Below are 22,716 nucleotides of genomic sequence, written 5' to 3'. Positions count from 1 at the left end.
TGCGCAGCAGCGTCACGCAATTCTGCACAGTTCCCGGCCGGCTGATGACAGACAGGGATCGAAGCCAGAGCTCCCGGCTCACGAGAGCGCGATCTGTTGACAAGCAGGACAAAGTGTGTCCGTCTCGACTGCTGATCACGTGGCCAGGGACATCAAGAAATCTGCCAACAAGAGGAGACCATTTGGACAGTGTAGCGCGTTTGGCTTTTAATAGCTAATTGAGGCAATTTAGCCAGTCCTTACTAGGACAAATCCAAGGTATTGGCTTAGACAACACGACTATTAGTTTGTTCTAGACTCGCACAACCCTAGCCAGGACTCTCAAGTCCGGGTTAATGCAAGGAGACTACATTTGCGCATTGTTAAAGAAAAACAACACAACCACACAGAGATGGCATCAGGAGAACTATATGTAAAGGGGGTTAAGGGCAATGGATTTTGCAGTAAGGTACGAAACAATTTATTGCAAATTCATGTTCTTAGAAAACAAATTAAACACACTTTATTAATAATACTTCCTTGAATTTGTTTTGCGGTTTTTAGGAATGCAGATCGCTTTCCACGCAGGAGGGGACTTGCTGAATCAGTGGTGAAGCGCAGCACCAGCGCGGGTGACACCCGGGACCCATCCGGAACCGCGCGGTCCACCCGCCGTCCTTAGGGATAGAATTCCACAGCCGCGGGGCTTATAGAGCCGCAGGGAGTTTTAGCAAACGGAGTGTTTATGACCTGTGAGTCGAGCAGTGTCCGTCTGTCCGGACGGTCTGGCGGCCGGGTACAACGACACAATGACTGTGATGGTTTGGAATAGCGCAGGAAAGCAAAGAGGCAGACACAGAACCGGTTCAATAACAGCATTTGTAAAGAATGTTTTGAAACTTGACTTGAAGGATTTCAGGGAAGGTGACTATCCGATATCCTTAGGGATAGATTTCATTGCTGGGCATTGGGGCGTTTTCATCAGCAGTGTGTTTCAGCACATACATATGACACCATCCGCAAACAGAAACCCCCTGCAGAAGAAAACTGCAATCCTGAGCTGGAGAAGGTCTGGTTTAGTGTCCGTGTGATGTGCTGGACACAACATCCCCCTGAACCGCGACCCTGCCTCATATGTAACCGTGTTCCTCACGGTTTACATGCTTATTCATCACAGCGGTAATCCCGGTTCCACGCGATTAGCGCTAATTACGACCACGCAAAAAAATGGTTATTTTTAGTCAATATAATTTATTCCTGGATATGCGTGGGCCGATAGCTGTGCGTAGTCTTAAATGTTTTATTTAAAGTTTGCAGTGTGTTGGAGTGCGAACGAAGTGTATTATCTCAGGTGCTGGAGTAACACGACGTGAGTCATATTTCAGCAGCACACGGTGTTTCCCAGAGAACACAAACAGCGCCCGCTCGCGTCTGTCACTCAGGATATCACCCAGGTCAAACCCGAGTGCGCCGGGCCGGTCTCCACCCGAGCGCAGCGGAGGGTTATCTGTCGGCAGAGAGAAAGTGTCCTCGCCTTTAACGCCCTCCGTCGCGTCAGGGCGCCTGCGGTTGCCATGGAGTCCAGGAGAGACGCCGGGAAAAGGAAAGAAGAAAGAAGTTTTTATGTCACAAGATAAAAGAGCGAAGAAACTGAAATAAACTGGAGGAAGGACCTTCGCCTAGCTGACAATTACAACGCGATAAACTGTGCACTGTCGTTTTATTTGTCCTGCACTTGGACACAGGGAAGACAGAGCATCTGAGCGCAGAGAGGGCGACAGGAGTCGGGCTGTGTCTGCAAAGCCCTTCGAGTTATTTACACAGTCCGTTTGTGAACCGTCGGTGTTGGGAGGCAGACACAGCATGTCCAGCAACAGTAAGTCCACGGGCCGGCCAGCGCGGAAGGAGGCGAGGCCCCGGACACCCCCAGGTAGGAGCGGACCGCCTGACCTCCGGCGGCTGACCTCTGACCCGGAGGAATCACATGACCCAAGGCTGTGTGCCCCTTGTATAACCCTCCTGCTCACCTATCTCACTTTTGTTGACAACAGCGACTTGTCCTTCCTTTTACTGCGTCGAGATAATCTATTCTGACCCCCTGGTCGCCACACGGGCGTTTTCCACAGCTCTCCCTCTGTGGTTTGAGCGGTAGGGCTGGGGTCTTGGTCGGACCTTGAGAGAGTCTGTGAAGGAGCAGCTCTGCTCCAGAGACCCATCGGTGCCTCGACCTTCTTTAGCACCCTTGGAGCGGGATCAAAGGCGATGCAATGCGCCCCGATTGCGCACAATCGGCTAGACATGTTTAAAAATTACTGTGTGCAGTTCTGTGGTATGAAAAAGCAATATTCACAGCCTCATTCCCGAAACGTACCCACTGCTACAGGCGTAAGAGGAAAGACTGCTAGAGAGCGTTGGGATCCCTCGCAAGTGACAAATATTTCCCTCATCCCGAGTGCGAAAACGCGCAGCCGATGTCTCTGCAGTCCGCGCACAGGCGGGAAGATGCTCGGACCCGAGTTCAGAGGAATGTATGGATTGTAAAAGTTTTTTAAAAACAAGTTGAGAGGGATGCCTGTGATCTGAGCCGACAGGCGTTACAAGTGCGCTGTTGTGAATCGTGATTCCTTTACTTTTAGCCCACGCACACACACACATATTTTACATTCTTACAGCCACCGATTACATGAATCTATAAATGTGACACCTCCTACATGGAACAATTGTAGCTGCCTTGGGCCGTCACTTATTTGGATAAAACGTGGGAGCTGATAAATGTATATGGAGTGGATTGTTACTCCTGTGATGAGACAATCCATCACATCAGGAGGGAAAAACACGGTTAGACTTATGAGTGATAATGTGTGACGTGTCCCTTCAAGAGTGGGCAGGAGACACTCGTTGTTTTCCATATCTTTAAACTCAGTTTCAGGAGTGGCAGTTGCTGGCATGCCCTGTAATAGGACTGCTGGTTTTTGATAGAATTCAGTCTGAAAGACATTTCCCAAAGATTTTGTTTGCTCCAAAAAAAAAACAAGCTTCTGATTTTCTGTTTTACTTTATAAATCACACTCCTAACATGCAGAGACCATTTAAGGAAACGATCTGCAGGCTTCCAGGCTGGTTTGTTCTCTGAATAAAAGCTGGAAATTAGCCTTGAAACAGCAAGGACTGCAGCACACAGGCCTCTGTGATTTGAAGGCTGAATGACAAGATAACATTGTGTGTGATTAGATAATTGTGCTTGTCAGCCACAAGGTCAGCATGTAAAGTCCTTTTGCAGTGTCGTTGTAAGGTTGTGTTTTCTTTAGAGGACAATTATCCATCAATTGGCTACACCAACGAGCCAGAAAGCTTGCAGAGCGATGCTGCACCTCTCTGCTGATCTGCAGACAGGACACTGCACAGGTTGTGATGTCTTGGAGAGGAGCACTGCTGTGGCAAGTGAACCCCATCACACTGGGAGACTGTGTGGTTTGGTCGCTGTGTTCTTTTCCCTTGCACCAGGCTCTCTCACACACCTCTGTGTGGCAATCGTGAAGTCAGTGTATTGTGCTGTGCAGAACAGGCTGCATGTGAAATAAAGATCAGGAACAGTAAGCCCCCATCCCTCTGCCTGGTTTCAAACCCAAGGCTACTGTGAATGGACACACAATAGGCACTGTGTTGGTCACTGTCAGAAATCCTGTAAAGCCAATTTATCAAAAAGGGACTTAATGTACTTTGTAGCTGAAAGGTGCAGAAAAAGGTACATGAAAGAAAAGTTATGTAGCCATGGAAACAATGGTCTGCCTCAGGAACTGAAACAAATCCCAGCATTGCATAACAGTGTTCAGAGTTTCACAAAACAAGCTGAGTGATTAATTCCCACTGTTAGAAATACCCAGGCATGAAATCTGCAGCATCTTCTTTTATCTTGGTGTGGTAGATCTCCCTAACCTGGTACTGTGGTGCACAGGATCTATACACAAACTCTCCCTGCAAGGAAGTATGGAACCAGTTCTGAGGCAAGACCAGCCCTCATACTCTAAGACTACCCAACCCTGACTTGGTCCCTAATCTGGTGGCCTTTCAGTTTCCCTGTCTTCTGAAATCTAATCTGCCCGTTCAGTCTAATTCAATCCAGTTTTTGCCAGGAATGTATCTCAAATAAGTGATACCAGCTACTCTGACTGCTCTGATACAGCAGCAGTTTGTTATTTTAGATTCTTAACCTCATGATATTTTGGCTCATGACAAGACTGAACGTTTTAATCCTAATGTAATGTTTCACCCCTAAACTTTACAGGACTAATCCATTACAAGAGTAGATGACCCTTCCCACTATTGATATTTTTTATAGAGGAATTGGCTGTAGATTCCTCTCCTAACCTCATACAAATGGAAATGTACAAATATTCCAGATCCAGATCCAGTAGTGACACTCAGATACTGTATTTATGTCATCAGATGGCATTAGACCTGTGCAATTACTCTTATATTCTGACTTCTGTATGTAGAGTCAGCACCCAATATGGAGTCCTCCATCTATATTCACCTCACTCAGACAGTCTAATTCTGTAGCCTGAAAGGATAATGTTGCCTGTTTAATGTTCTCTGTTATTCAGGGTGTGCGTCTGGCTGGTGCACACTTTATGTCTCAGGCTAACCAGCAAGGAGGGTTTTCTTTGAGTTTGTCTTGTTAAGATCCATTAGGAGGCCCGTAAACCACAGGTGGTACCTCTGTGGCCCCAAACATAGATAATCACTTCCTGGACAAAATGGACAGGTGTTTGTAATTCGCGTTATGGAACATTGGTGATATAGCATCCTTTCATAGAAAGGCAAAACTGGGCAAGCTGTTAGAAACCAATAAATCCTGCTTCCTTTAAGGTTATGGAAACAATAGTTAGAGCTGAATTAATCAGCCAGAGAAGAGTGACTAGATACAATGACGGGCTCAAGGGGAATGTTCTGCTTTGACAAGCTGAAAGAACATAATCTTTTACTCTCAAACAAAAAGACTGTGAGTATTCAAAATTCTTAAAGGCATTAGCAAGGTCAACCCAATAGACTTACGACATACATACTAATCACCTGTGAAATATGAATTGCATTTAAGAGTAAGAGGCTCTTTTTAACACAGAGGATTGTGGGAGTCTGGACAAAGCTTCCCAGCTAGTGTTGAGACCAATTTATTTCAAGACGCATTGCACGAAATCCTCATTTGGCTACTAAGAATTGAATTAAAGACCATATAGTATCATCTCATTTGTTATCTGATTTGTTATATTTTCAGTTTTTTCACCTTATAATTTTAAATAAGCAAGATGGAGTATTTCATCATGTTCTTCATAAGTCTTTTATACCACAGTCCTGACTACACCTTCCACTTTCCTTTGAATAAGACAGAAAACATTGCACATGCAAATCACCGTATTTGTCTCATTCATTTTCTCTGTTTTTTTTAGAAAAAAGATTTATCTCTTTGTTGTGTTTTTTTCTGGTATTTTAGAAAAGAAGCGCCTGAAAGCCTCAGAGGAGTTCACCCCTATCTCAGAGGAGCAGCCCCAGAGTCCCACTCTGAAGGGGGAGGACATACAAGCACTGGCCATTAAAGTGGAGGAACTGGAGAAGGTGGGTGTGGAGGTCAGGGGCCACATTCAGAGAGGGGATGGGTGGGCCCAGCCCAGACAGCAGGAAGGCAGAATCTGAGGCTCATTCAGGACAGCTCAGAGGAGGCAGATCTTCCAGGGTTGGAATGCATGTAAAAAAAAAAAATTAACCCGCTGTTCTTCTCAGGCTTGGGAAAAAAAAACGGCAATATTTAGACTCATAGTGCTTTTTGAGCACCAGTACAGCAATGATGGATACATGTCCCTGTCTCTCTTCTCACCTGTCACTGGGTGTTGTACCCCTAGCTGCGGGTGCCCCAGCCACCCAGGAACAGCCAGAAGGCCCCAGGTGTGACCCGGGTGCTGGTGCGAAAGGGCCGGCCTCTCATGGAGCAGAGGAGGAGAGCTAAGGTGGCTGTGGCAAGACCTGTCCCCTTGGATGCCACAGTGGAGCTGCTGGACTACATGGGTATGACAGGCAGGGCTCCAGACACTCCTTATGTACTGGTAGACTTTTATATATTTTAAATCTAAAGACTTTAATATACTGTATGAAGACGTTTGAGCAGGTAGCTGTGTCAGCAGGCATAGGCTGCAGAGGAACAGGTTCATTCCATGCTGAAAGGTATAGAAAAGACACAACGTTTCAGCTGTGGGGTCTTCTTCAGGTGTCAATATTTTATATGTAGTTCTTAACCTCTCAGCTCAGGAATGTGAATTATTTTAATGGTTGTAAGCCTTCAAAGTAAGAGACATGAGCTGGACAGCTAGCACGGGTGAGACTCCTGGGTGTTGTAGTGTCTGACTCCAGACTGACTGCTAACCTGTGTTTCTGTAGGTCCTGGCGGGCCTCGCTTTGATGCCCAGGGAATGGTGCTGCCACACAGCATCCTGGGAAGCCTGGAGGATTTTAAGAGAGAGGTGGAGGCCAGAGGAGACACTGAGGTCAGTGAGTCCGTCCGGTCTAAACATGAGCTCATAATACCCTAGCATCAGTGTGCACACAACCATAGGGTTAAGGTAGGACAAGGGGGGCTTCGTAAGTACTCCCCAAGGAAGACTCACTGTAGATTGAGTCCCCTGACAACAGTCTAATGTTCAAAGTCTCTAAATGTATTCACTACAGATTGCCAGTGAGCAATCTGTTCACGTCATGGAATGAGAGTATTGAAGTGTGCATAGTGTCTTTTCACCTTTAAATGTGATAGTATATCAGAAAGATGCGGTTTCCCCTAAGATGTCACCTCTGAGGCGGATGGGTATGATGTTCGCACACGTGTGTGTTTTAGCTGCTGAAGAGGGTGCCGGACTCCCTGGGGCCGTGCCCCCCAGCAGAGGCAGCACTGACCGGAGGGCAGCAGGCCGGAGCCCCACCAGCAGGCCGGTCCAGTCCGCCCGCCCCCCAGACCCGGGCTCTTCGCCACTGGGAGCACCACATGGCCGAGCGCCACCGCCAGCAGGGCTTCATCTCCCGTGGGTGTAGCAGCCACAGCACCATCTGGCCGTCTTGCAGAGCCCACCAGACCCTACATACATGACTCAAGCAAAGCGAGGAATAACTGCCTCCGTGTGTTTAACACTACTGCTCTATGGAGCAGCGTGAAAGACACACCAGCCAGCTCGCTCAAGATGTGTAGATGTAAATCTGTTTAAATATTACACTCCAACAATATACAATACACACAACAATACAGCAATACATATGCAGCTCTTTTACATACATATGGCATTATAGAGTTTGCTACTGTACATGTGGTGCTGTATGAACAAGAAATATATATGCATTTTTTAAACAATTATTTAATTAAATTGTGAAAACTAAACAAAGCAACCACACAAAACACACAACAATACAGTAAGTAGAAGCTTAAAAGAAAGAAAGAAATCATACAAACTGTGAAGAGAAGAGAAGGTATCTGATCATAAAGCTACAGTTTTTTGCATTAGCAAAAAATTATCACCTTCTCCAACTACTGCAACAACCTGTGATTTATGGATGTCTCTGTCTTTACCCAGCCTCACAAAATAGATTTTTAGATCACTGCAGTTAGTCCCTCTGTGCCTGAAGGTTTATTGTTACTAATCAATCGTTACTGAGCAGTAGTTGAGGAGGGTCACATTCGGAGACACAACTGAAAGCACATTGGCTATATTCGCTCAAATGCGCTCTTTCACACGACACACTGAAACATGTGGAGGATGTTGCTGGGAAAATAGAGAGCAATAGAAATGCTGCTGGAAAGTTTAGCAACATGAAGCCTCCAGGAATGATTGGCCTCTTTGCTGTGTTGTAGGTCTGCTGAAGAGGCCTGTGCAGTGCCTGGTGATGAACCAGGCAGACGGATTCAGACAGACACAGGAACAGCGGGAGCTGATCAGCCGTGCCCTCCCTTCACTGCATCCCGGCCAGGTCGGACACAACTCTAGTCAAAAGTATTTAAAGGCTGTGTTTGCAGTCTGGGGTGCTGGGTGAGAGCTGTGGTTCAATGTGAGAGTGTGCTGTGTTGACTGCAGGGGAACCGCGTGGGCAGTGAGTTCTGGAGCTTGCCGCAGCGCATTGGGGATGAGATGAGTGGCATCACAATGACTCTGACGCAGACAGAGAGAGGGAATCCTCAGCCTGTTACTCATGTCGGGCTGTCCTGCCAGCTGCGCTTGGAGACAGGTACGCGCACACAGCACCAGGAGAGAGAAAGTATTCACACCAGCTGACAGGCAGCAGCGCTTACACTGTCCTCACAGAACCGCGAGATACTAACATACAGTATGCACACAGCATACAGCACTTCAGCCTGCAAACTTTTAGAACTGAGTCATGTTGTATTAAGCATTGCAGTTTTACAAATAGGCAAAACTAAACCACTTTCATGTTTTTGATACATAAATCAATATCTTTAGTTTAATAATGTTACAAATGGGGGATTTCCAAAAATTGAAAACGTCAAGAAATTACCAAGTAGGCAAATCAATAAGAAAACACAAACATAACCCCAACTTGTAAAGGTTTCTGCCAAGAATGTACCCATACGGTTGGTATAATTAGAGGCACATTAGCTCTTTGTTCTCTGGCTGAGCTTTGGTGAAAAGAGTAATAATTCAGGCACACTGGATTAAACAAATATTTATTATTAGAACCAATCTACCTATTTTAAAAATGCACTCACAAACCAGCACAGGCCGTATTTAAAAGAGGGATTCTTTACATAGGAATTTACATTTCCCGAAAAGCCACAAAATAGCAAGCTCTCTTAACAAGGTTCAAACACTTAGCTCCAATCTGGTCTTTCCGGGTGATCTGGAACAATTGGCTTCTATATCTTCCTCTTCCTGTACCCTCTCTGTTCACTCTCTATATCTGCCTGTGAATTCTATACTGTCTTCTTGAACTCTTGATTGACACTTAATCATTATCCAGAACTCAATTAATTAAGGTAAACCATGGTAAACATTAGGATTGCTTTGATCACAGAATCTGGGACAACTACATCTCAGCAAATACCCTCCTTGCTTTGAAGCTGGAAATGTTGACATTAGCCAGATGTTACCAATTTTGTCTGTATTCACGTCATAACATATTTTGGAATCATTTGTTGTTTCATATGAATTACTCAGGTATTGAAATATTGTTGCTAGTTTCTGTCTTTCATGGGATATTTCATGACTTTGTGTGGTTCTGCTCAGGCAATGTTGTCCCAGCTGATTCAGTCCAGCATCAACGGGCCTGGGATCAGAGTCGGTACCTGCAGGAGCGGCGCCAGGAGTTGCGCGATGTCCTGCAGGAGCTGGATTTTAACCAGCCGGTATGCAACTGTTCCTGTGACTGCAGGGACTCTACTTCATTCGTCATGAATATCAATGTGTTTAGCAAAAGCTGCAGAATGCACTGTAGAATTAAATTAAAAAAAATAAGATGTTAGATTAAAATTGTATAATGCATTAGTAAGGTACCTTTTAGAAAACTGTACAATTTTGTTCACGAGATTGTAGAAAATAAATTGCTGCTCTGGAATCATCAAGATAAGATACGTATCCAGCCTGTCCTACACTGACCAGCTGAAGGAGCAGTCATTAGTTCTTTTTTAGTCATGAACAGACATTATGAAGGTACAAGTATTTAAAATCTTCAAAGGCATTGACAAAGTCAAGCCAGTGGAATTTTTAGAATGAACGTACACTAAAACCCAGAGATTGTGGAGAAAGTCAACTAGTCATGTTGATGAAACCAGTATTCTAGTTTCTTTTAAGAAACGGCTTGATGAGATCATTAAACCAGTTAGCTACTGATGGACTGATTTTTTTAGCTGAATGGCCTCTTTTTCCTGTTTCCTTATGTTCTTAAGTGCTGGGAATGTTCTGTACAGAACTATACATTGAGGCTAAACAGCATACACAGTGTTCTTGTTATTAAGACTCTGTCAGCAGGACTGTGCAAAATCCTAAATAAGAAACCAAAAAAAGACTTTCAGTTTAATAAAACTCAAACCATGCCTAGACACGTCTCGCTGCACAGAGCTTACCAATGCCTCCATTAGATGGTGTGAGATGTTCCTACTGCTCCCAAGCAGGCTGTGCCATGTGTGAGCTGACTACAGTGTGTCAGAGGCCTGCTCTCAACAGCTTGGGGATAATTTAAATCAATTAGCATGGTAAACTAACAGCTACTTTAGCTCCTTAGCAAACAATCATGTAATACAAAACAGCTTTCTGTGCTCTTTTTTATACCATCTGTTTTAATTGTTTTTATTAACGTCTGTCATGCATTGACACAGATGTTCTAGCGAAGCATGTGAATCTCAATGTACTGTTCTATGTAATGTAGTTAGATGGATTAATTGGTAAAGAATATGGATCGATTGGAAGTGCCGCTCATAATGATTTTCTTTTCGATGCATGTTTACTTGTGCCATAACTCTTTGTAAGATAAATATTGTTGGCTCCATGGATAAGTAATTAGTAAATGATAAACCAATAAAAGGAGAGTGGGTGTGGGATGCCCATTCTCATCTTGCTCATGCAAGAAGTCTGCACTTTCCTCTTAGCCCAGCTCTACACAGAGATGGACCTGCTACTTGAAGTTGCTGTTGAATAGATAAGAAACAAGTGGTTATAATAAACATCTTTAGGTTTTCGCCACAGATTAGACAGCAAGTGGTGCTGTTTAGAATTTCCTTCATCTATATTTTACCACTTATTGAACACCCCCCTGATTGGTTACATTTCCTAACAGGTTCATTTTCATTGTGCTTTTAATACATAGTTAATTCTGTAATTCTTTCTTTGTTCATTCTGCATATTTTACATGATAAGGAACATAAATGATTCACATGAATAAGTACAGATTTTCAACTCATTGTTTTTTTAAGTTTCTATTATTTTTTTATTTTGTTTACTTTGTTGTTGTAAGCTGTGGCAGTTAAGGGACAAAAGTGTTTATTACCACTACTACCGCTACTGCTAATACTACTGCTGCTACTACTGCCACAACTGCTAATACCACTACTGCTAATATTACTACAGTTACTACTACCACTACTACTAATACTACCACGACTATTACTGCTACTGCTGCTACAACTGCTAATACTACTACCTCACACCCGAAGAAGGCTCCACAGCCAAAATATTGTGCTTCCTTTCTTCTCTTTTTAGCATGGAATAAAACTCAACTTGTTCCTACTACTACCACTACTACTACCATTGCCTATACTACTATTGCAGCAACTATGTTTTGAACTCCTGCTACAATAACACTTACCTTAGAGTGCTTGGTTGTTCTTGTCAATCTTCCGCTCTGGTTTCTCTCTCCCTTTCCCCATTCCCATACCTCTCTTCACTGTTTTCCTCTCTGTACACAGGAGATAGATGGGCTGGAGGTCACTGGGAAAGGGCATCCGTTCACCTCCATCAGCGCAGAGAGCTGCTCCCAGGAGGAGGACCGCGAGACCTGGGCTGACGAACAGGAAAACCAGTGAGCAGGATCCCTCTCAAAGGGTCGCTTATTTAATGTCTGTAACCTACACCTACAAGAACAGTCTCTATCTCTTGCATTGCATCTGACTAGTAACACTGTAGGTGTTGAATTAGAAAGTAAGAGAGAAATTCAGAGTGGAGATGCAGATTCCTATTGTTGTTGTACTAGAGACCCCTTGGCTGACTACCCTGATGTGATGATGGAGGCCCTCCTGATACCCTCTCTTCGATTCTGCGGCCAGCCTGCTCGCTGGATCAACAGCTCCTCCTCACACGAGGTACGTTCAGCCAGCTTTTTCAGGAACTACTCCTGAGTGACCACCAAGGACAGGCAGTATTGTTTAAAATAAGCATGATGTTAACGTGCAACTGTGTAGCCATTCATTGATCCTATTTGATACTGTAAGTTGTTATTGACAAGGTACTGTATTGCAAAGCTTGTTTTTATTACTGAAATCATTTTTACAACTATATAGATGAATACAGCACATACCATGCATACTGTACCTGGCAGCAAAGAGGCACAGTGCTGCCTCGCAGTGAATGGGCCCTGGGATCAATTCCAGACCTGGGGTGCTGTCTGCCTGGAGTTCACCCCTTGTTCACATGGGTTTCCTCTGGGTGTTCAGGCTTCCTCTCATAGTCCAAAAACATACTGGTAGGTTTATTGGCTTCAGGGAAAACTGATCCTCGGTGTGAGTGTGTGCATGTCTGTGTGTCTGCCCTGTGATGGGCTGGTGTCCTGTCCAGGGCATATCCTGCCCTGCCCCAGTTGCTTGCCAGGAAAGATTCTGGTACCCTTGAGACCCTGAATTGGATGGCTTAGGTTGAAGCCCAATTAATTAATTGTGGTTTTAAATAGATACTTGTGGCATTGATCTTAGTAAAACTTGGTTTTTCGATGTTCAAGAGCATTACCATTGTCTAAGGCTTGTCTCAATATCCTAAGTAGTTTTATAACATTTCAACATTTCTTTTGAAGTTCTTATGTAACTTTTTAAAGATCCATAAATTCTAACACTTTGTTATCCCACATCTTCACAGTTGGCGTTGCTTCAGAATTCCACCATATAGTGGGAGAAACATTTCTTAGCCAAATAACTAACTATGACTAACACTTTCTGGGACCAATGCCAACACTGCAATAGCTCCAAAAACGAATAATGTTGGTGAGAGAATGAAAGGTGTACCAAGACCTTCAGGCAACTCAGTGTGCAGATTTCCAAATCTTTCCAAGATTTTGTTGCATTCCCTAAACATGGATGAAAGAGTCCAGGTTGGAATTACATCTCTGGCTGGACAGACAAGGGAATATCCTAACCTATCCTACACTAAAGTTCACCATCAATTTTGTGACCCAAATCTTCCTGCCAAATAGTCCCTAAAAAATCAAGTGAGAAGGTATCGCAACTGGACAGAATACAGTGGGACACAACAGGATTCAGAGACTTTCTATATATGGATCTTGCGGTTATTAGCAACCTTTTAATTGTGGATATCTGAAACTGAATTGCTTATTTTTTATAAGAATATTTTGAAAATGGTCTGTTTGAAGATATTTTGAAAATCAGGCCATATTCAGTTCTGAGTTCCACAATGGATCTAGGTACATTTTCTTCAAAAAGTTAATCAACCTTAACATTTGCAAAAACTCATCTCTCAGTCTGCTCCTTGAGGCCAACAATTGCAATAGCAGAATGAAGGTCTGGATTAAAGATCATAGAGTGGATATTGAGGGGATTCCATGAAGCCCTGGAGTAATTTATAGTTAAAGACCTACAACTCTTGATGACTGGGAAGTTTTGAAGATGCCCTGTGTTCATTACGACCTGGAAGGGAGACTGGCCTGTGAGCAGAATGGTTCCACTGCTGTGATGCTTCTCATGTGGGTACAATTTGACGAATTTCTTAGTAATAAAAGAATGTCCCAGTTCCATTGGAAGAGAAAACCATCGTCATAGTTGTTAAACCTTTGTCAGAGCCAAGTTAAGTCTTGCATGGAGAGGGGGCCCCTCAGCCTGTTCCTGACAGGGGTGCTGTCTTTGTCCACTGTGTCTGCAGGGTGAGGTGGGCGTGGCAGCTCGGCTGACGTTTGAAGCTGTGGCTGGGGACCAGGCTGTGTCCCACCTGGAGCTGAGCAACGATGGCAGCACTGCTGTCTACTACAGCTGGCAGCATCTCCCGCCGCCTCGCAGCTTCAGCCCAGCCCAGCCTGACAGAAGCAGTCAGCACTTTTACTTCAACACCAGTGAAGGTTGGCTGTATCACCCAGGAAATGCCACTCGCCGACAATGACACATATCACACAATATACTGCTTTAGTACGCACAGCACACCTGACAGATGCTGCTGTACACAATGTGTATCTGATTGCTTGCTGTACAGGTGTAGTCACATGGCATTTTCTACCATTCATCACTTAACAGATTTTTTTGATGAAGTAAAAATAAATTCCTAAGGTGAAGAAATGTAGAAGATGCACTTAAACACTTAACTTAACTTAAGAACTCTAAACATAATTTTGTAATATAACGATTCGGCTGTGGAAGGCTCTACAGACGAAACGTGTTTCCTTTCTTCTCATTTCAGCTGGAATAAACCTTTACCCGTTCCTTTGCAGCCTCCGCATGGTGACACACTACCCACCTGAAATAATTTTGTCATATGACAATGTGATGTTTTCCTTCTCTATTGTTTTGTGTTCTTAACAGCATGGTGCTCTATGTTTTATGAATAAAGCCTTAAAACACACACTTGAATTTTGGGTACATTGTCAGAACGTGGAACTGAACTTCCAACTAAAATTGGAAGAATAGAGGATATAAAATGTGTTACTACTCACTAGTCCAAAGTCCAAAGTCTTTGACTCAACCCTGTTCCTTGAAGTCTCAGTCCTTCAGGTATTATAAATGTCTCCTGTCAGAGACTATGCGTTCATTTTAAACTTTAACTCATAAATTCAATAGTTGGTTGAATTATTAAGTGCCTTGAAATTGGGGCGGAGTGGTGGCTCTGTGGCTAAGGATCTGCGCCTGTGGCTGGAAGGTTGCCGGTTCAAATCCCGCAGAGGAATCTTACTCCGTTGGGCCCCTGAGCAAGGCCCTTAACCCCAACTGCTCCAGGGGCGCTGTTCAATGGCTGACCCTGCGTATGCGGGGTATGCAAAAAGTCAAATTCCTAATGCAAGAAATTGTATAGGGTTAATAAAGTGATGTTAAAATTGAAATCAGAAGACTCTGTGACTTTCCAGGACTGGGACTTGTGATCCTGGTCTAGGCAATATGCCCTTTCCTCAATCAGGGTCAACTGGTGATGTTCTTTATGTGACTCAGGGGTAATCCTGCCAGGGGACACTCAGCGGATCCTCTTCACTTTCAAGTCCGTGCGCCCAGGAATCTTCAGCGAGACATGGGCCCTGAAGACACACCCTGTACTCCTTGGGGGTGCGGCTCTGCAGGTCACACTGAGGGGCATCGCCCTGCATGAGGACAAGACAGCTGAGGTCAGAGAGTCTCTGCAGGTAAGGGAGTACGAGAGGCACCTGGGGTTCTGTAGCAAAGGGCTCTGACAGCTGTCTGTCTGTGTGTGTGTGTGCAATGCCACATCACTAAAGGCCTGGAGCCTGTGTTACCTAAACCCCTCTGTGTGTCCCAGAGAGAGCTGGAGGCCCGAGAGGCAGTGACAGTGGCTAGGCAGATCCTGAACGAGCTTCTGCAGGGGGTGCGGACCCCCGATCGTCCCTGCTCTCCAGTGGAGACCTACATCACAGAGGAGGAGAGATTCTGCCAGCAGAACCCACAGGTACAGCACAAGCCTAATCCCTGTACGTGGAGAATAAACAGAGCGGGTCACGACTGTACTGGAGGACAGGGCTCCCCAATCAGCACTCTAGTGCGTTTTGGGCAGGTACAGTATGTGTTACTATCAATTCCAGCAGTGTGGATCATTGCAATATCCATTATCAACATCAGGACATGACTCCTGTAATGAGGTGTGTATGATTCCTGTAAAGGAATACTTTGGGAGGTGTTGCACTGGGGAACTACTGTTTTTGGGTTTTCAGTGGCCAAAGAGAACTGCAGTTTTACTGCGATTTCTACTTCTGTAGAAATGTTTGTACAGTCTTACAAGTGCTGAAGTTTATTTGCTGTTCCGAAGTAATTTTAAAACTTTCCAGTCTTATTGAGTGACATGAACATTTTATATCTGGAAGGTAGTTTGTTATTAGCACATTAGGAGTCTTCTATAACTCTTACACACACAGCTCACCCTGTTGCAGATTGGGAGACTGTGTTTGAATGCAATGACTAGCACAAATATGATCTAAAGGAGCTGCTTAGTGTCCTATTGTACATCATGTCATGGAATTATTTAGTTGTTTTTATTATTCATTTCCTGAAGCTGCAGTATGTGCATGGGGCTGTGCAGAACCTGAGGCATCTGTGGGAGCAGAGTGTGGGTGCAGGGAGCCTGCACGCTGGTGGCATGGAGAACCCCAAGGCATGCCAGGACTGGGACCTCTCCATCCCCCATTTTCGACAGGTCAGTCTGGGGTCTCCCCCTTCTCACTCCCTCACACAATACAAGCTAAACACTACAACAGCCATCTTACAAACACTGTAAGTCTCACTGACTGTTCCAGATTCCTGACACAGTATAGTCACCCACTAGTATACTGTACTATAAATGCCCTCTGGTGCAGTTTCAAAGAATACATATAGCAGCACACTACAGCAAGCCTGCCTTCTGTACCTGCACAGGAGCCAGGTTTATTCCACTCTGAAAAAGAAAGATAGAAAAAACAAACGTGCGTTAGAGTGAGAAGTCTTCGAGGAGACTGTAGTAACAGCTGCCACAGGAGTCCTCTGTCATTCGTAATTAAACACACTGGGTGATGATTAGCTATGAAATGGCATAATTGGTGTCGTTTAATTCCACATTCTCACTTGGGGCCCAATTAGTAGAATGTTTGGAAATGTAAAGAGCTCGCACTGGTTCAGCCTCCCAGAGCTGTTTGCTTGTTAAAAAGGGCGGCAAATCTGTGAAATATAAAGACTCTTGCGCTGTCTGTTGTCAACATCATGAGTTTTTAATGAATTTCAGATCCCATAAACCACATTAGTTAAACCGGTAATAGGTTTTATTCCAAACCTAGACAGCCTTAGCTTTCAGGTACAAAATATCTTAAAGTATGAGAGAATTAATACTATATTTACTTTTTGGGTGTTTCAGAGATTTTAAATTATTGTTAGTGTTATTATCCAGTATTTTAATGCTTAACCTAGAGAAAAACAAAGTCGTAGCTAAAAGAGATGAACTAGAGTATCATCCACTGTGTTGAAATCATCAGGTTGTGTTTCTGTGGATATCCTTCTGCAGACTCTACTGTCAATGCCAAAGGGAGAGGAGGAAGAACAGCAAGAAGCAGCACTCTCCCAGCTCAACAGCCTGGTCCTGGAGCTCAGTCAGCCCCAGCCACACTCACAGCCCGACCTGCTTCACCTGATAGGGTCAGTGACAAGGAGGGGGGTGAGACCAATGGCGTGACTGTGGGAGAGAGGCTCTAGGGAGTGTGAGATAGAAGAACTGTGCAGCTTTTGATATTGCCCATTTCACCCAGCAAAGCTTTTCATCAGTCAGGTGTGTTAAAGTCATAGTTCAAGGCTACATCTGTCACTGGGGAGAGACAGAGGGCCAGGTGCCCAGCCTGCATGTGGTAGTAGCTCTGTGTTGCTGCTCTGTTCCAGGCTGCAGCTGTGGCGGGAGGCAGCGGACGAGCTGGTCTGCCAGGCCACACTGCTCAGGCAGGTGCTGGGCATGCCCGAGAGAGACACCTGGGGTGACCTGCTGCAGGACGAAGCCTGTGAGTTGCCCACCTGCCCTCAAGAGCCTGTTGTGCAGAGCACTACCGCTGTGCTGGTCTGCAGAGGAGAGATGGGACGCATTACCTGGTGCAGAGACCTGATACTTTAAAACAAAAAATGTTGTTGTAGAGGTTTATGTAATTGTGAAAATATCAAATACAAAATGGAGAGACACAGATACATTCTATCAGCAAGATGAACCTTGTGGGTCTGAAAGGGCCTGTTGCAGAAGGTTATGCAGGGGTATGATCTTGAAACTCTGGGCAAAGAAACATCGTTGCAAACGTCCAGGGTTTTCAGGGGTGCTGCAGAGCTCTTAATGGTTCAGGTGAAAGATTCCAGCTGATCAGCTGATAAGCGTACAAGCTCTGAGTGTCCTGAAGGAGCTCTCGCTCTCCCCAGCACTGTGTGGGAGAAAACCGAGCTGTTGTGTCAGGGCTGTGAGTGAGTCCTGATGGCACTGTGCCTTGCTGTCTCCAGATAATTTATTAAGCAACAATTTGTCTTTTAGTTTATATTCCATATTTATATTTTTTCAGAAACTACTGTTTTGAATGTAAATGGATTTTGTTTTTTCTCATTCCGCACTCTCAGTGGAATCCAGCCGAGGGGGGAAAGGGAAGAAGGATGACAAAGCGGACAGGAAAGGAATGGTGTCCAAGGAGGAAAAGAAAGGAGGCAGCGGGAAAGAGAAGGAGGAGAAGAAAGGACCAGGGAAGCAGGCAGGGAAGGACAAGCCAGTAGAGGTGAGGCCTGGTTGCACTGACGTCAAGGAAACACCAGGGGGCAGTAGCCCGCAGCGCAGCAGCATCTCCTCAGAAGATGGTCATCTGTTATTTTTCTGTCATATCTGCCTTTTTGGCATAATGCTCTTGCTGAGAAAGAGTTGCTGCTTTTTGATAGATGAAAATCACTGCATTTTGAGAATGATATTGCACTGAACAAATACATTTACTTTCACACAGAACTAATATAGTGATCGATTTCCAAGAAGAGTCTGCAAGCTTGCGATTAATCCTACTTTACAACAGGAGCAACCCCCCCCAGCCCCTCTTCCTTGTGCCCCTGTGCAGTGATGTCACTGCCTGGCCCTGCCATTCCCTTTGTGATGACATGACTGTCTTTGTTAGGGAGATCAACAAGGCTCATTGTGAAAGGCCTGTTTATTCCACATAAATAAACTATCAAATCAAAATAGTAACACACAATGAATGCATACTTAGGAAATGTTTTCGTACCATATAAATGCAAAATTGAAGGCTTAAAATTATTAATAACTGACTCATAGCTCTAGAATGTGCTCTGGCAGGTGGTGAGAGCGTTTGACTGTGGCCTGTGTCTGTTTCTTCAGGACCGCCCTCCCAGTAAGAAAGGGAAGGGTCGGGATGACAGGAAGGCTGGGAAACCTGCGCTGGGATTCGGAAAGGAGCAGGTTTCCTCGGCAGAAAGCCTGGACAGTGTGCACCCGGAGTGTCAGCAGGAGCAGGTGGACCCTGCGCTGCAGGAGAAATACCTCCGGCAGCTCCATGGACAGGTCAGGCTCCACACCTTCAAGCCCTTCGTCCTGGAAAACAGTTCTCAATAACATGCCTTCTACACTAATATGACTGCTTTGAAAAGCTGCTCCTATGCCTTAGGATAACATAAATCAAATACACCTTAATATCATTTCTTTATAGTGAAAACTGTGAATTCTGAGTATTAGCTGATTATTTTAATGGTTCATGAGTTGCCTCTGGTGGCCTTGATGATGTAGTTAACGCCACAGGGAGGAACCTTGGAACCCGTCTAGGTAAGTCTCCTGTTTGATCTGCGTGATCTTTATAAGCAGGAAAGGAACTTAGTAAGAAGGCCCGCATAAGGAGCACCGCTGTGAGCTTGTTTAAGACTCTTCAGGAACGGTCCATCCACACTGCAACCCGCTGCTTGCCTGTAGTCACACAGCTCGTTGTTAGAAACGCAGTGAATTGCTGAGGGATTTGAGAGAGGTGGGCTCCCAATGCCTTCGCTCGGCAGCTCTACACTGTGTGAATCACATTGCATCACAATGAGGGTTCGCTGATCGCAATGCAGCACCAGCACTGAAGGCCGCGTATGAGTCAGGGCTCATAATTTATTACAGAGATCTGAAAGACTACTGTAAGCAAGACAGTGTGTGGGGTGGGCATCTATAGATTTTAAAAGGGTAGCTTCTTTCCATTATTGGTGCCTACAGCCTTTATCACTTTCCTGCACAGGTTGAAATCTGTGACGGTGTCCCAAGCCCAGGCAGTGTTCGAAGGCATGACGCGAGGTCTGTTGTGGTGTTCAGAGACTTTTATGTAGAGAATTACAAGGGTCACTTGAATCATCATGACGGACTCAATTACAGTGCAGTCACAGCAATGCACCTGTATTTTCACACCCATCCAGTAGTCAGTCAGCTGCACTCCATGTGGGGGTGGGGCAGCCCTTACCCCTATTTCAAAACACACAATTAGTCAAAAGTGTTGTTTCATTTCTGTAAATAATAATTACTAACTCTTTTTACAAAGTATCTGAAATGCACATTTAGAGCCTACCCTGTACTGAAGTTGTGTTTGCATTTTGTGATGAGTTAAAAGGTTCACTTAAACTGAGAGAGAAGAGAGAAGCATGTCAGCAACACAGATTCCCCTTTTAAAAATAACTCCTGAAGCTGCATCCTGTCCCAGAAACTCTGCTGGCTGACCTGCTTTCCCCAGAATCTCTTGAGCATCTCTCTCCTGTGTCACTGCAGCCAGCCTTAACCCAGCCTCTTCCTCAGAGTCTAAAGGACCTCACTGTGCAGGCTCACAGATAATGGCGAAAGTGGAGAGTGAATGGTCACTGTACTCAGCGCCCAACATCCTTCAGAAAACTGTTGTATTTTTGGATTACACAGCGGTCTTGAACTTTATTCTTTATTCAGAGAGTGATGTGATTCTCCTTCAAAAGAAAATTTAAGGCCCTGCATAGAGTCCATGTTTTAAGCTGTGGGGGGCTGGTTTGCTAGCAGTCAGGGCATGTACTTCCTACTTGATCTGGCCTTTATCATCTGCTGTCAAGTCTTGCAAAATTGTGCCAGAGTACATTCATAATCCGCACCTGTAAAATAAGACAAAAATTGGGCACCTGTTCTGTGCCCTCCGTCCTACTTCCAGAGGCTGTCTGCAACAGAGTACCATTCAGTATCTTCCATTGATACTGAGCTCTGAACAGGCCTATTCTTTACTTGGGAACTTTATAGTGCTGAAATAACCTTTTCTAGGGCCACAAGACCTATAAACTAGAATAGTTTTCAAGGTTAAAGAATTAAACCTGAAGAAGGCTCCACATCCGAAATGTTGTGTTTTCTTTCTTCTCTTTTCAGCATGGAATAAACCTATTACTTGTTCCTTTGCAAGCTAGACTACACATTAGTATGTAAAAACATTAACACAATATTTTTGTACTTCAAGAGATAAGATCACTTTATTAGCCATATACAATTTCTTGCATTAGGAATTCGTCTTTTCGCATACCCCAGCTCGCTCTCCATGAGACACAGACACACAGACAGGGAAAGAAGTTTGGGGTCAGAGAGCAGGGTCAGCCATTGTGCCATTGGTTAAGGGCCTTGCTCAGGGGCCCAACGTAGTAGGATTCCTCTTCTGGCTGTGGGATTTGAGCCGGCAACCTTCCAGCCACAGGCGCAGGTCCTGAGCCACAGTGCAACCGCTCCGCCCCATAGAGAGTAGCTGTCAGGAGTAGGGAGCTTCCTTCAAGTAGGGAGCTGTGCCAGCATGCGTAGGCTGCAAAGGAACAAGTAAAGGTTTATTCCATGCTGAAAAGAGAAGAAAGGAAATATCTTTGGGTTGATATGTTTGTAGTTCTTTTACTTGAATCTGTGAAAGGTTGATTAGGACAAAAGGAATGTGTTTATGAGCCTTTGACACAAACCAGACCTTTGTTTGGCTTTATGTACATTGTACCAAAATATTTTATTGTAGATAAAATCCCATTGTACCTGGCTGGCCGGTGAAACCCAAAGCATGTTGTGGCAGTACGGGGGGAGTGCCCAGTGTGGAGCACAGCCCTGGTAGAAGGGCGACGCCTCACCTTTCTAGTCCCAGCTGGGCGGGTCCTATAAAGGCACACTGGACACCCCCCGGAAGGGGGGAGTTTGACAGGGACAGTCCCAGAGGGGATTGCACCCATGTAAGGTGTTCTTTTTCTTTTTTGCCTGTCCCATCATGCACTTTCACTGGGGCAGGCAAACACACACACCTTTTTCACGTATAAAGTTCTCGTTTTGTTCTTGCCTTACGCCCCCTGCTCACCAGACTGGACCCCGTTAAACAGCGTCAGCCCAGCCTGGAGGCCGCAAGGCACAGCAGCACACTGTCTTTTTGTCTTATTGGGTATTTGTTTGTTCTTTTTGTGTTATTTGTGGTCCCTGCTAACCTCACACTGGTGCTTCCCTCCCCTTGCCCTGGACGCCTCCCACTACACACTGTCACAATGTAAAGACTGCGAAGGCAAGTGTACCCCTTCATTATGAACTAAGGAAAGAAAGAAGAAGGTGCTATGGCTGAAATGTGTATTTACATTCTGCCTTTCTTCTTTTCAATGCGGGATTAACCTCTATTCGTCCCTTTTTAAAAGAGGATCATATTACACAGCCTGGGTGTAAAGTGTGCTCCTTCACAGCCCCCTCCTCTCCCTCCCAGGTCTACGGGCTGCTGGCTGCCATGGTGGAGTCCCTCTTTGATCTGTGTGAGGACGTGAAGAAAACCAAAGAACAGCTCTGATCCAGGAGTTAATGTGTGATCCCGACTTTCTGGGAAACTATTATCGCCATCGGCTATTGTGGGAAGCCCAGTACCTAATCACATCTTGTTTGCAGCTAAACTGTATGTTTCTAATTAAAAATTCTCAACTTGTTTCATCGGGCTTCTGTTAGTTGCTCTATTCTCACATCAGCGATGTTCCCCCAGTGACCTGTTCTCTTTACGGGGCTGACGAGTTTGAGACACGAAGTCAGCGGGCGAGTATAGGGCCAGTGTGAGGAGCCGACTCTCAAACCTGTGCACTCAGGTTACTGTTGTCTTCCAAAATACTGAGCAAGGATTCTGGATTTTCTTTCCACAGCTGGATCTGAGTAAAAAAAAAAGATTTATACAAGCTAGAAACTAATCTAACAGCTACTGGAAATCAGGGTTGCGAAGTTGTCCTGTCATTATGCTGTGCCCTGAGCATGGCGGTCTGCTGGCCTGACGTCAGCTCTGTGAGAGGCCACTCCTGACTTTTATTCACCTCTAACCACACTGTGA

General features: G+C 44.9%; 1 protein-coding gene and 1 long non-coding RNA gene across 2 annotated transcripts; one reads left to right on the top strand and one right to left on the bottom strand.

Annotated features, from left to right (window-relative positions):
* Positions 1-276: 276 nt before the first annotated feature.
* On the top strand, positions 277-22,327 carry mycbpap (mycbp associated protein). Its single transcript, XM_088600258.1, has 20 exons — positions 277-448; positions 544-1,909; positions 5,471-5,592; positions 5,877-6,039; positions 6,409-6,515; positions 6,860-7,043; positions 7,865-7,980; positions 8,085-8,235; positions 9,252-9,370; positions 11,426-11,538; positions 11,710-11,818; positions 13,602-13,794; positions 14,873-15,060; positions 15,195-15,341; positions 15,942-16,082; positions 16,920-17,050; positions 17,288-17,403; positions 17,999-18,150; positions 18,756-18,938; positions 22,114-22,327. The coding sequence occupies exons 2-20, from the start codon at positions 1,843-1,845 to the stop codon at positions 22,192-22,194; spliced, it is 2,583 nt and encodes an 860-aa protein (XP_088456384.1). The 5' UTR covers positions 277-448; positions 544-1,842; the 3' UTR covers positions 22,195-22,327.
* LOC148652955 (uncharacterized) lies at positions 20,848-21,496 on the bottom strand. The gene is made up of 2 exons (XR_015925492.1): positions 21,411-21,496; positions 20,848-21,195 (listed from the first exon to the last, which is right to left on the bottom strand). It is a non-coding gene; the product is annotated as an uncharacterized LOC148652955 (long non-coding RNA).
* Positions 22,328-22,716: the final 389 nt, after the last annotated feature.

This window comes from Lepisosteus platostomus, chromosome 11 (genome assembly GCF_059453375.1).
Source record: "Lepisosteus platostomus isolate fLepPlt1 chromosome 11, fLepPlt1.hap1, whole genome shotgun sequence".
Classification (NCBI taxonomy): Eukaryota; Metazoa; Chordata; class Actinopteri; order Semionotiformes; family Lepisosteidae; genus Lepisosteus; species Lepisosteus platostomus.
The sequence above is the reverse complement of the archived record's forward strand: the minus strand, read 5'-3'. Positions and strand labels throughout refer to the sequence as shown.